Source organism: Pelodiscus sinensis, chromosome 21 (genome assembly GCF_049634645.1).
Source record: "Pelodiscus sinensis isolate JC-2024 chromosome 21, ASM4963464v1, whole genome shotgun sequence".
NCBI lineage: Eukaryota > Metazoa > Chordata > Testudines > Trionychidae > Pelodiscus > Pelodiscus sinensis.
In genome coordinates, this window is record NC_134731.1 from 13,789,817 (window position 1) to 13,801,803 (window position 11,987).

General features: G+C 46.5%; 1 protein-coding gene across 4 annotated transcripts; it reads right to left on the reverse strand.

Annotated features, from left to right (window-relative positions):
- Window positions 1-3,768: 3,768 nt before the first annotated feature.
- On the reverse strand, window positions 3,769-10,271 carry FBXO39 (F-box protein 39). Of its 4 annotated transcripts, none has more exons than XM_006130024.3 (4): window positions 10,179-10,271; window positions 7,548-8,784; window positions 5,442-5,618; window positions 3,769-3,954 (listed from the first exon to the last, which is right to left on the reverse strand). In XM_006130024.3, the coding sequence occupies exons 2-4, from the start codon at window positions 8,559-8,561 to the stop codon at window positions 3,826-3,828; spliced, it is 1,320 nt and encodes a 439-aa protein (XP_006130086.1). In that variant the 5' UTR covers window positions 8,562-8,784; window positions 10,179-10,271; the 3' UTR covers window positions 3,769-3,825. The 4 variants fall into 4 exon arrangements, with proteins under 4 accessions (XP_006130086.1, XP_075760535.1, XP_075760534.1 ...); XM_075904420.1 differs by lacking the exon at window positions 10,179-10,271 and adding an exon at window positions 9,417-9,552; XM_075904419.1 differs by lacking the exon at window positions 10,179-10,271 and adding an exon at window positions 9,282-9,348.
- Window positions 10,272-11,987: the final 1,716 nt, after the last annotated feature.

Sequence of the window (11,987 nt, forward strand, 5' to 3'; positions counted from 1 at the left end):
GTGTGTATTAATTAAAACTGACTTAACGGGCTCAACAGCAGTGTCTGTTGCAGGTCTCTCTGTAAGCTTTCCATTTAACAATAGAGACATGATTATTTTTTATTCCAGCAAGCCAAACGTGTCTATTGTTGCATGCCAATCCACATCACTGTTTTTTATTGTGACAGATTTATATGGGCTAGTACAGATGCTACCATACAATTGGTTATTTGTACACTTGGTAATAACGGTCATCCGTTGGGGAAATCTGGGCATTGTCCCCGATTTTGGTGAGAACTCCCATAGATACTCAATCATAAGCCTGTTCCTTCATAAGCCTCCCTAGTTTAAAAAAATTTGTAAAAATCACAGTGACCCATTCATAAGCCAACTCTATAGCGGTGGTTTGCAAACTTCCAGTCCAAGCTTGTCAGCGTAAGTCACTGGCACATTGGGAAGTTTTATTTACACCCTGGGAGTGTGTGAAGAAATTCGGGGGAGAGCGGGGGGTGAGGTGACCCAGGTCTCCCTCTCCATCAATCGCCCCCCTCCCCAAGTTTTGCTGCTATTTTAGTTTTTCAGCCCCGGTTCCTCAAAAATCAAAAGAGGTGTGATGCCAAAAAGTTTGAGAACCACTGATCTATCGGCACAGAGCCTCTCAGCTCCCATTGTCTGCTGTTTGCTGTTCCCAGACAATGGGAGCTGCAGGAAGTAGTGTAGGTACCAGGACGTGCTGCTGCCACTTCCCACCACTCCCGTTGACCTGGAACAGCAAACAGCAGCCACAGGGAGCTAAGGGGCTCTGTGCCTGCAGATACTCCAGATACATAAAAACGTCCCAGCATGACAGTGGTTTGCCCTGCGGGGCTGGGAACTAAAGTTTGCTGATCACCTCTCAAGTTAGAAAAATGGTAAAATGCTGTGACCTATTTATAAGGCAACCCCCACTCTTTACTGTGTCATTCTTTTGCTAAAATATTAGGCTTATGATCAAGTATATAAGATAACTTGTTCTTGAGCTCAGTATTAATTCCACTTTCTGAACAGAGTACTATAGAGCAGAGTTTCCCAAACTGTGATCCGTGGCCCAGTACCGGTTCTTAGGAAAAAAATACCGGGCCTCAGAACAATTTTTGAGAGAGCCTGCCTCGCTGCCCGCATCCCCTAAGATAAACACTGTGCTGAACTCCCAGTGTCAACGGAGGTAGCGCAGGCTTCCCTTGGGGTCAGAGGGCAGTTCTGCAGCTGTGTGCCAGGTCCTGGAAGTGCACGGGCTGCTCTTCCCCCAGCCCCAACAGCCGGCGCAATACCTAAAATGCCGGTCCATCGCACGCTGGGAACTTTGTTCCCTTGCTGCCTTCCTGCACTCGGGGGAGAGGGTGGGAATCCGGGACTCTGCTGGCTCCAGCTGCTCGGGCGGCACGTGCAGCTGTGGGGAACAGAGGAGCAAGGCGCGCGCTGCCCAAGTGGTTGGAGCTGGCGTAGTCCGGGACTCTCCCTCCCCCTGCACAGGAAGGCATCAGGCATACAATGGACCAGCGTGTTAGGTACCGCACCGCTGTTTGGGGGATGGGGGAGCAGCCCACGCACTTCCTGGGCCTTGGCAGCTACAGGATCCCCAGGTATCAGTCCCTGTCCCCTCCCCTGCCCCCAGCCCCACAAGTACCCTGCCCCAGCACCCACAAGCACCCTGTCCCCTGCCCCAGCACAAACTGGCACCCTTCCTCAGAACTCTGTCCCAGCACCCACAAGCACAGTTGGGGCCACATTAGTGAGGTTTGAGGAGTCTGGAGGGATTGTGTTTTTGTATCTCACTTGTGTGGCCCCGACTGACTTTTCTGTTGGCACTGGGGGCTTTGGGAGAACCAGAAACAATTTATTTGCATATTCATCATTTGCTTAATGAATATGCAAATATGCAAATAAATGTTACTGGTCCTCCAAAAGCTCATGAATGGATTTACTGGTCCCCAGTATCAAAAAGTTTGGGAACCCCTGCTATAGAGTAATAACTATTTTCCTGACCTTACATGCTAGTGCAAGTTTTGCAATTCCCTTTAACACACACAGCCTCTTTCATTGTTATTTCGCACAACAATGCTTCAGACCAGATTTATTCATAAGGAGCTATTGGTCCCAGTGATTATACTGTATAGTAAATTCAAGTCCTATGAAGATTAGCAGGACCAATCGGCAGCCTAAGAAATGTCATTGCCACAAAAAATCAAAATGGCCAGTAAAAGAAGAGCTGTTAATCATCCTCCAGCCAAAGAAATAATACATCTCTCCCCATAATGGGAGAGCTCTTTTCCTGCATTGGCTCTGTACTAAGGATGATTATGTCCATGAGAAACAAAAATATTGAATGGAAGTTGCAGTGTTAAATATTATTTTCCTTATATTTAGATCAGTGGTTCCCAAACTTTTTGGCATCACGCCCCCCCCTTTTTTGATTTTTGAAAAACCCTCGTGCCCCCCTTCCAATTAGCAGTAAAATTTGTTGAGCAAAAAAAAAAAGGAACTGAACAGGGTAGCAAAACTTGATGGGCAGGGAGGCTGGGTTGCCTCGCACCTCCCCCTCCCCTGGAATTTCTTCACTCCTCCTAGTTTGAGAATCCATGATTTAGATTGTCAGTTGTCTGAGGCTGGTTCGGTCTTTTTGCTCGTGTTTGTACAGCACCAAGTATAATGAGGTCTGGTCCATAACTGTGTCTCTTAGACATGGATTCTATACAAATGCTAAATAAACCTTTACACCAGGTTTAGCTTCCCCTGGCCAGTTTACTGGTGTTCTCTAGGATACATAGGCTGAATCTTCATTCATTTACCTCAGCACTTCAACCAGACTTTCTGCTTTTTTGTACATCTTTGGGCAGGATGTTTTGAGCCTTGGGTTTATCCATTAAATTTAATTTGACAGGATTAAAGGCAGGGAAAGCTTCCCATCATGAGTTTAGCGGGACTCAGGAGTGGCCTGGAGGGAGACACAAGCTTTAGAGGTGAAATAGTACAGTCACTGGCGGTAAGGACAGAAACTAAAGACCAGACAGGCAGCAATGGTGCCAGTCAGAGCCAGCCCCGGCTGTGATCTTTGTGAGGAGGACATGTAGCACTTGAAACCCGAATAGAGAATAAGAGATCCTTCGGAAAAGAGCGGATTTGCTTCTTCCAAAGTGCTACATTTGCGTCCCTATTACGGAATAGGGGCCAATGTAGACACAGCCTTGGAGTTTTCAGCTTAGAAAAGAGGAGACTAAGGAGGGATATGATAGAAGTCTATAAAATCATGAGTGGTGTGGAAAAAAAGAATAAGGAAAAGTCATTTACTTATTCCCACAATATAAGAACTAGAAGTCACCAAATGAAAATTAATGGGCAGCAAGTTTAAAACAAACAAAAGGAAGTTTTTCTTCACTCAGCACACAGTCAAACTGTGGAACTCCTTGCCAGAGGATGTGGTGAAGACTAGGAATTTCACACACCTCAAAAAAGAGTTAGCTAGACTGATGGAGGGTAGCTCCATCAATGGCTATTAGCCAGGAATGGTAGGAATGGTGTTGTTAGCCTTTGTTTGTCTAGAAATGGATGACAGGAGAGGGATCACGTGAAGATTACGTGTTGTGTTCCCTCCCTCTGGGACATCTGGTATTGGACACTGTCAGCAGACAGGATGCTGGGCTAGATGGACCTTTACTCTGAGCCACTGTGGTTGTTCTTATGGTCTTATGTTCAGGAACACTGCTCATAACATTCAACTCCCCCAGAGACTTCCTCCTCCAAAGGTTGAATTTGGGCATTTCCAGATGGGACTGATTTTATTTTTTTGTCTCACAGATCACATAACTCTCACATCATTGGGTAGGCAATGACAAAATAATTAAGTTCTGAGTTAATCAGGTCTCGGTATCTCCTGAAAATATCTCGCAGCATTCGATCTTCTTCATTGGTTTCGTAGCGATTTGTGTAAATCCTCACCTGTGTGGAGGAAGCGAAATCATAGTGGTGAGAAGTGCATTACCTGGCCAAAATTAAGCTCCAATGGCCATGTGGCTACTGAGATTCCTAGATAAGCCTAATATCTACATAAGAACATAAGACCATTAGAATGGCCATACTGGGTCAGACCAAAGGTCCATCTAGCCCAGTAGCCTGTCTGCCGACAGTGGGCAGCACCAGGTGCCCCAGAGAGGGTGGACCGAAGATAATGATCAATCGATTTGTCTCATGTCATCCATCTCCAGCCTCTGACAAACAGAGGCCAGGGACACCATTTACATCCCCTGACTAATAGCCTTTTATGGACCTAACCTCCATGAAATTATCTAGCTCAGCCATGTCCAAAGTCCGGCCCGTGGGCCAATTGCGGCCCGTGTTCCGATTTAATACGGCCCCCGCTTCCTCCCCCTCTCCTGGCTCCCCGGCGCTCTTTTGAACTGGCACGCCCAGCGCACCGCTTCTGGCCGCGCCGCTGCCGCCGCCCATGGCCTCCACGGTCCTAGAGCCTGCCTCGTAGGGCACGTCTGCAGCCCCGCTCCCCCGCTCGGCTGCGGGTTCGCCCTGCCCCCGGGCCGCTGTGAGGCCGGCGTGCCCTGCGCTCTCCGCCCGCCTCTGACCCTGCGGGCCCTCCGCCTTGGGGCTTAGAGTGCGGGGACAGCCCTCACGCATGTTCACTTATTCAAATCTGGCCCTCTTTGAAAAAAGTTTGGACATTCCTGATCTAGCTTCTCTTTAAACTCTTTTATAGTTCTAGCCTTCACAGCCTCCTTTGGCAAGGAGTTCCACAGGTTGATTACATGCTGTGTGAAGAACTTTCTTTTATTAGTTTTAAACATCTAATATAAGAGGTCAAATCCTGAAGACCTCGCTTTGTTTTTGCTTAGGCAAGACTCCCAGGCCTGCCACTGAAAGTTGTGCCTCATGAGTCTGAGAGAAAACAGACTCTCACTAACCCATTTTTGGGGTGTGTCAATAGTAGAACATACTGGTGGAAGGAAAGACTCAGGACTTCTCCAGAATCCATAAATTCCTGGGACCTGCACCTATCTGGAGGGATCTAGAAAAAGCACAAACCAGCTTTGCTCATCCTAGGACCTTGCTGGTTCTCAGGTAGCGTGGTTCATTTAGACCAGTCTGAACCCTGTTTTCCTTGGCTGCAGTTTGTCGCAGGAGTGTGCTTTGCATGGGGTTCCCCAGCCATTGTAAAAGAGGTAAGGTCAGGGCTGTGTTATTCTGGAGTAGATTTCATGGACCTGGTCGGGTCCAGGGAAATACATTCCTGAATGGTCCTACATCTTGGAAATACATATTTGGTTCTGGCACTTCCTCACAATCCTTTCCTCTTAGGTGTGGCCAGGACCCTTAAACCCACATTCAGAGGAGGGGACTGCATTACCCTATTCGTAAATCGATGCTTCTACTTGGGGTTCTTTGGATGGGATGCAACTTTTGAGACGGGATGTTACCTTCATGGTCCGCAAGGTACATTTCCCTTCTGCTTGATTTTGCAGCAGCCTCTCCACAAATGCAACACTGAGGAAGGCCCAAACTTTGAGGAAGAACAGCTTCTTGCATGATAACACGAGCTGCAACAGCTCCTCATCCAGTGACTCATGACTGTTGTTGAATTCGAGCGTTAATTTCTAGGAAAGACAAATAGTAAATTTCTATCTCAGTGGGTCAGGCATGCTGTTATGGCGTTGCCAAGGGATTCAATCAGCAAGTCTCTCTTTCAGCTGCTGATTAGGTTGATTTACAGGCAGGTCACCTTTTGTATTTTAGATCTTATGTAACTTAGAATTCTAGCATAACAGCACCCAGAAGTATCCAATCAGAATTGAGCTCCATTGTGCTAATCATTGTATGTTATGTATGTGGCAGCTTGAGGCCTGCAAGACATTTTGTTTACCATTGCTCATGCACATGGTTGCCAGGTTCTGCTAGTTTCCATCTGTCATTTTTTTCGTACCAGCATTATGCATGTGATACACATGTAAAGCCAGGGCATGTAAAGTGAAGTGTGTGCTGATTGCACATAACATTCACTGTGAGAGCCGTGCGCTCCCTCTGCATCCAATCACAGCACTGCTACAGTCCAATCAGCACATCCTACAAATTCTAAGTACCCAACCGCAGTTAGCAAAAGGACTCTATCTTAGGAGACCATCTTGTGGCTCATTGAGATGAAGGACTCACTAGCCTAGAACGCCCATTGCTGATATTGGAAGTTCTTTGTGGAAGGCCTTATAGGCTATGTCTACACTACAGAGTTTTTGTGGGAAAAACAGCTATTTTTCTGCAAAAAACTCATGAAGTGTCCACAACTCAAGTGCATTTTTGCGCAAGAGAATCAAAAGAACAGAGGGTTTTTTGTGATATTCCTCTTTCTACAAGGAAGAAGCCTTTTTGCGAAAGAGTTCTTTTGCAAAAAGATGTGTGTGGATGGGGAAGAGGGAGGGTTTGCGCAAAAAGAAGAAAAAGCACAGGTGCCCTGGTGGTCATTCTGTGCATACTAATCAGTGCTTACTTTCGAGAGAGTGTCTGCAGTCTGGATGCTCTGTTTCGCAAAAGCCCATTGTTTTTTTGATGCGCTTTTGCAGTGTGGACATGCTCTTGAACAAAAAGTTTTTGCAGAAAATCTCTTCCAATAAAAGCTTCTTATGCAAGAAGCTTTCAGTCTAGACATAGCCACAGTGACACAAGATGCATTAACTAATGCTCAGAGTCCCTGTCATAGATCAGTCTATGAGGTTCTTATATGTATTTCCAGAGACCAAGTCTGAAGAGTTTATTTTGATCCCCCAACACATTTGTGAAAGGGAATAATTATAATTCAAAGGAGCCAATGTAGATTAAAGGAACACTATGCTGTAACAGTGATTGAGGTACTAGAGAAAGTTAACAGAAATCACCAATCACAGATGCAAATGACCTTTTCAGTTGTTAGCCGCAAAATATGTCTGGCAAGGGACATACTATGTATCATTTTTTCTTTTCCTATACATTGTTTTACATATTAAGCCTAGTATAGTAAACGCAACACTACAAAGTAATAATTTACACCAATGCATATACTTATGTCTGGGAAGATCTCAAAGCACCTTACCATCTTGTGTACCAATTGTTTGAAAGGAACACTGTATCTTCAGTCCTCCACTAACACACAGCCACATCTGTGGTACAAGGTTGCAACTGTTGAAGGAGGCGCAGCAGTTTATGGAGAGGAAGTAATCTTTTTGTGGAGGGGACCATCATTTCTTTGTGTGTGTACAGCACATGGTTGAGTGGGCCCAGTTGGGATCCCTAGGTACTAGCTCTGTAAAGCTAATACTTAAGAAGAAGTAGAAATAATGTGTCCAACTGAAGCTGATGGAGGAATTTAGATAGGCAAAATGTAATTAGCTAATTTGGACTTTAGTTGGGAAGCTAGTACCCATATCTCTTGTGGAAAAAATTGCTCTAGTGACCTTATGGGTCAGGATTTCACTTTTACACCAACCGTTTGGTACCACGCTCATGGAGCCATGGTGAGATTAGTGACAAAACAGTAACATGTTGCTGACTCACCATACCTGCAGAATGTGATTGTAAGCTGGTAAGAGATTGGTGAGGGTCGGCCTCATCGACCAATCCGGGTCACTGAAATAGCAGCTCCGTAGACTGATGCTCCTGAGCGGGATCTCCGCTAAGAGTATTCTGGCTAGACTGTCGTGCTTCATGACTCTTTCAAAGAAGAAGTTCACTTTCAGGTTGGGTGCCCTCTTGGCTAGGTTGGCCCAGGACATCCCCCAAATCACCTGCCCGTGCGGGTCATGGATGTGGCACTTGATGTTTATTGTCCAGAGAGAATGGGCGTTGTGCTCACACAGGATGTCCAGCAATTCATCGGAGATGCAGTTGTAATTAAGAGTCAGGGTGACCAGGTTGCGGAACATGGACATAGTCTGGAGGAACAAGGGGCTGCTGTAGATGGAAAGATGGTGGCTGAAGAAGTCTTCTATGTTGATTTCAGAGGCAAAACTTCTGGTTTTCAAATAGCTCAAAGAGTTCAAAAGCTCACAGCCTTCTTCCAGCGTCACTCTGGCTCCTTTCAAGCTGAGATGAACAAGGTGTGTCCCCATTCTTTTGAGAAAAAGAATTAAGTTCTTGATAAACTGATTCCTAATTATGTTTCTCCAGACCAAGCGGTCCAATTCCAGGTGCTGAATAGACAGAGACACCAGACGGCTGTTACATTTACCCAAGCGTGAGAGAAGCCCCCTCATGGTCACTTGAAATTTTCGGGTCAAGACAGCATTGTAAGGATTCAGGAACTTGATCTCTAGCTGTTCCAAGTACTTGCCGAATCTCTTGACGTACCACAGCGCAGATTCAAACTCGGATGTGTTTGACCTGGACGGCCGCCCACTGAAGGTGATGGTTCTGGTTCTCCAGAGAGAGCCTGAGTACATGGCTTGATTCCATCTCTTACAGACGAGGGCAGCCCGAGATCTGTCCCTGTCATCTAGCCACCAGAACACATGGCTCAGGCAAACGCTGGGCAAATAGGCCCAGCAACTCTGCTCGGGTTTGCTGTCATCCTCCATCTAGGAGACAAACAGTTCCTATTGGATGCAAAACCAAAGCTTAGCTGACCAGATCAGGAAGGCTGTGGCTAGTTTGTTTAATGTTACCGGACAGATCAAAAACTTCCAAGTGAATTGCAAAACTCCTGCCTCTTTACATTCAAAAGCAACCATCCATCCTTTGCTTCTTTAACATCCAAATGCTGGTGACCACATGAGCTCTTGGGTCTAACCTGTGATCTAACTGAATTCAAAAGAGAAAAGCAATGAGAAGAGTACAGTCACACCAATTGCAAAGGGTACAACTTGAATTCCTTGGCCTCAATAAAACTTAAATGTTAAACGGTATATTAAGAACATAAGAATGTCCATACTGCATCAGACCAAAGATCCATCCAGCCCAGTATCCTGTCTTCCAACAGTGGCCAATACCAGGTGTCCCAGAGGAAATGAACAGAACAAGTAATCATCAAACGATCCATACTCTGTCACCCATTCCCAACTTCTGACAAACAGTGGCTAGGGACACCATTCCTGCCCACCCTGGCTAATAGTCATTGATGGACCTGTCCTCCATTAATTTATCTATCCCTTTTTTGAACTCTGTTAAAGTCCTGGCCTTTACAATATCCTCTGGCAAGGAGTTCCGCAGGTTGACTGTGTTGTGTTTGTTTTAAACCTGCTACCTATTAATTTATTTTGGCAATGCCTAGTCCTTCTGTTATGGGAACAAGTAAATACCTTTTCCTTATTTACTTTCTCCACACTGGTCCGTGATATTATAGACCTCGATCATATCTCCCCTTATGCTTCTCCTTTCTAAGATGAAAGGTCCCAGTTTTATTAATCCCTCCACATACGGCAGTTGTTCCCTACCCCAATCATGTTTGTTGCCCTTTCTGGAACTTTTTCCATTGCCAAGATATCATTTTTGAGATGAGGTGATCACATCTGCATGATATAGAGATTTCCATGTCAATCAGAGTTCCCTCAAAGCGGTGCGCATATGCGACCATGCAGGAGAGGTTCAAAGAGTTGATTTCCTTTGCACTGCAAAGATTAACAGCACTCACTGTCTGAATCAGCGGAAGGGAACCTCTGGGCACTGGCCCAATGTGCTTTATCCCAGTTAGCCACTGGCGGGCTGCCAGACAGTTTGTTTACCTGTGTGTCTGCAGGCGTGGCCACTCACAGCTCTGAGTAGCCTTGGTTTGCCATTCCCAGACCATGGGGACTACAGAAAGCAGTGCAGGCCGGGCCATTCCTTACTGCAGCTCCCTTTGGCCGGGAATGGTGAACCACGGCCAGTGAGAGCTGCAACCGGCCATGCCTGCAGTTATTTGGGTAAACAAACCATCTGGCAGCCCACCCGCCACTAAGCCTGATGAACTGCATGTGGCCAGTGCGAGGAGGTTCCCACCCCGACCTAAAAGAACTGTCAGACTCTGCTGCTCTTAGCTCTTCTGAGCGAACATCCCAACCCATTTCAGCTGACCCTCTAAAAACTGCTGAAGATTTTCAAAATCTTTTTGGACCTGGGCTAGCTCCAGGCGTGGTTGTGAGAGGCAGGAGGATTGGGTGGGGAGTGATGAAAGAAAGAAACAAGAAACACTTGGGATGCAAGAAGAGGTAAGTTACCTGTTCTGTTTAGGAGGCATCCAGACCCCAGCCTTGCTCCCTGCAGGGTTCAATGATCACCCTCCTTGTTCCCCCACCCTAGGGAGGTCAGCCATTGTCAGGGAGCAAGAGGTAGCCTTTGTGATGTCATGGGCACTGGCTGGGATGCATTGCAAGTGGGAGCAGTGCAGCCAGCTGGGCAGTGTTGCACACTGGGAAGGCAAATGGGAGGGATAAATTTGTTCCTTGGGGGTTCAGTGTGAAAAGAGAATCTAAGGCCTGGCTGCAGGACATAAAAGGCAGAAAGTAGGACTTCCTGCACAGCTTTGGACCTGGGAACTGCAAACCTCATGTGTGATGATTTGGAGAATCTATGTACAACTTACTTCAGTTCGGGGGTGAGACCTTGGGAAGGAAAGGGCTCTCCCTCACTCAGCCCTCATTGCCACCTGGACCATGCCCCAAAGGGCTCCAATGCAATTTTAAAGGCCAGAGCTCCTGCTATTGCTGTAGCAACAGCAGCAGCCCGGAGGCTCAGGCCCTTTTAAATCATCAGGCCTAACAGAAACTACACTTTACCACCTTCCGCGTCAGTGGCCTTGGGCATCTGTCTATAAATAGGCTGGTCATTAAAGATGATCAGCCCTTGATTAGCTCTTCCCTGGGAAGAATAAAGAATATTTTATCTATGTGCTAGATGAAATGTTTTCCATCTTCTCTGCAGAAGGGGTTTGAAGGAATGGAATTTCCTTTGAATCAGGACAATTAAAAACCCAGAGGGACTCAAGGAGGCTTAGGGAAAGAGAGAGGCATGCTTTTGTGGAAGGAGGGTGCTTTTTGATTGAGTGACCCCTCTGAATGAGAACGAAGCTGGCTGCCAGGGAGATAGGGAGAAATAGTCTGTGAATCAGAGGGAAACCCCTCAACTCAGCGGTAGTGTAGACGCTGGTATAGTTTTGTCGACAAAAGTCCACTTTTGTCGACAAAACTCAGTAGTCTAGACACACCCTTAGAGACTATCGAATATATAAGATCATGAACTTTTGTGGATAAAACCCACTTTTTCAGATGAGTTGGAGTGGAAATTACAGAATCCAGGATATCTATCTATGTATCTATTTGCAAAAGCAGTTACCTGTCAATTGTAGGACCTGTGTTAATGAAGCTAATTAAGTAAGCTGGATGTGTCCCGTTCATAGTTTTTGATTTGAAAATGCTAGTGTCAAAGGCAGGATAAATTGCCTTTGTAGTGCCGTAACCAGTTAATATCTTGATTCAAGCCCAGGTTCACAGTCAGATTTCTAAATGAATTCTAGTTCAGCATTCTCCCTCTGTAATTGAGTGGTATAATTCCTTTGTAGAAGTATGGACATTCAATAATGGATTTAAAAGTAGTGAGGTAGGTTAAAATGTTCCTCTACAGCAGGGGTCACCAGCCAGTCGATCGGGATCTACTGGTAGATCTTGGAGCCTCTGAGAGGTGATCTTGACTGGTTTGGCCAAGAAGCTATTAAGTGCTGGCACTTCAGCTGCCCCTCCCCTGCACTGCCTCACCACTCCTTACCTTTGCCTTGGAGCTGCCTCCCCCACCCCAGGAGCCTCCTGCTTTCTGTGCAGGGCAGGGAAGGGAGGAGAGAGGCGCTGATGTCAAGGTGTCCCCTCTCCCACCCTGTGTCCTATCACCACAGAGCAGAGAGGGGGCATATTGGGACTTGGGATGGAGAGTGCTGGCTGCTTTGGGGAGTGATGCAGGGCCAGGACAGGGAGCCTGCCCCAGCCTCACTGCACTACCACCCAGCAGCCACCTAAGGTAAGCAGGGCCCAGTCAGA

What these genes read in the sequence shown, in the direction of transcription:
- FBXO39 (XM_006130024.3), bottom strand. Translation starts at nt 8,561, where the DNA reads ATGGAGGATGACAGCAAACCCGAGCAGAGTTGCTGGGCCTATTTGCCC. An exon ending in CTTACAATCACATTCTGCAG is followed by an intron (nt 5,619 to 7,547) that starts GTATGGTGAGTC and finishes TGTCTTTCCTAG; the next exon opens with AAATTAACGCTCGAATTCAA. An exon ending in GTACCTTGCGGACCATGAAG is followed by an intron (nt 3,955 to 5,441) that starts GTAACATCCCGT and finishes TCCTCCACACAG; the next exon opens with GTGAGGATTTACACAAATCG.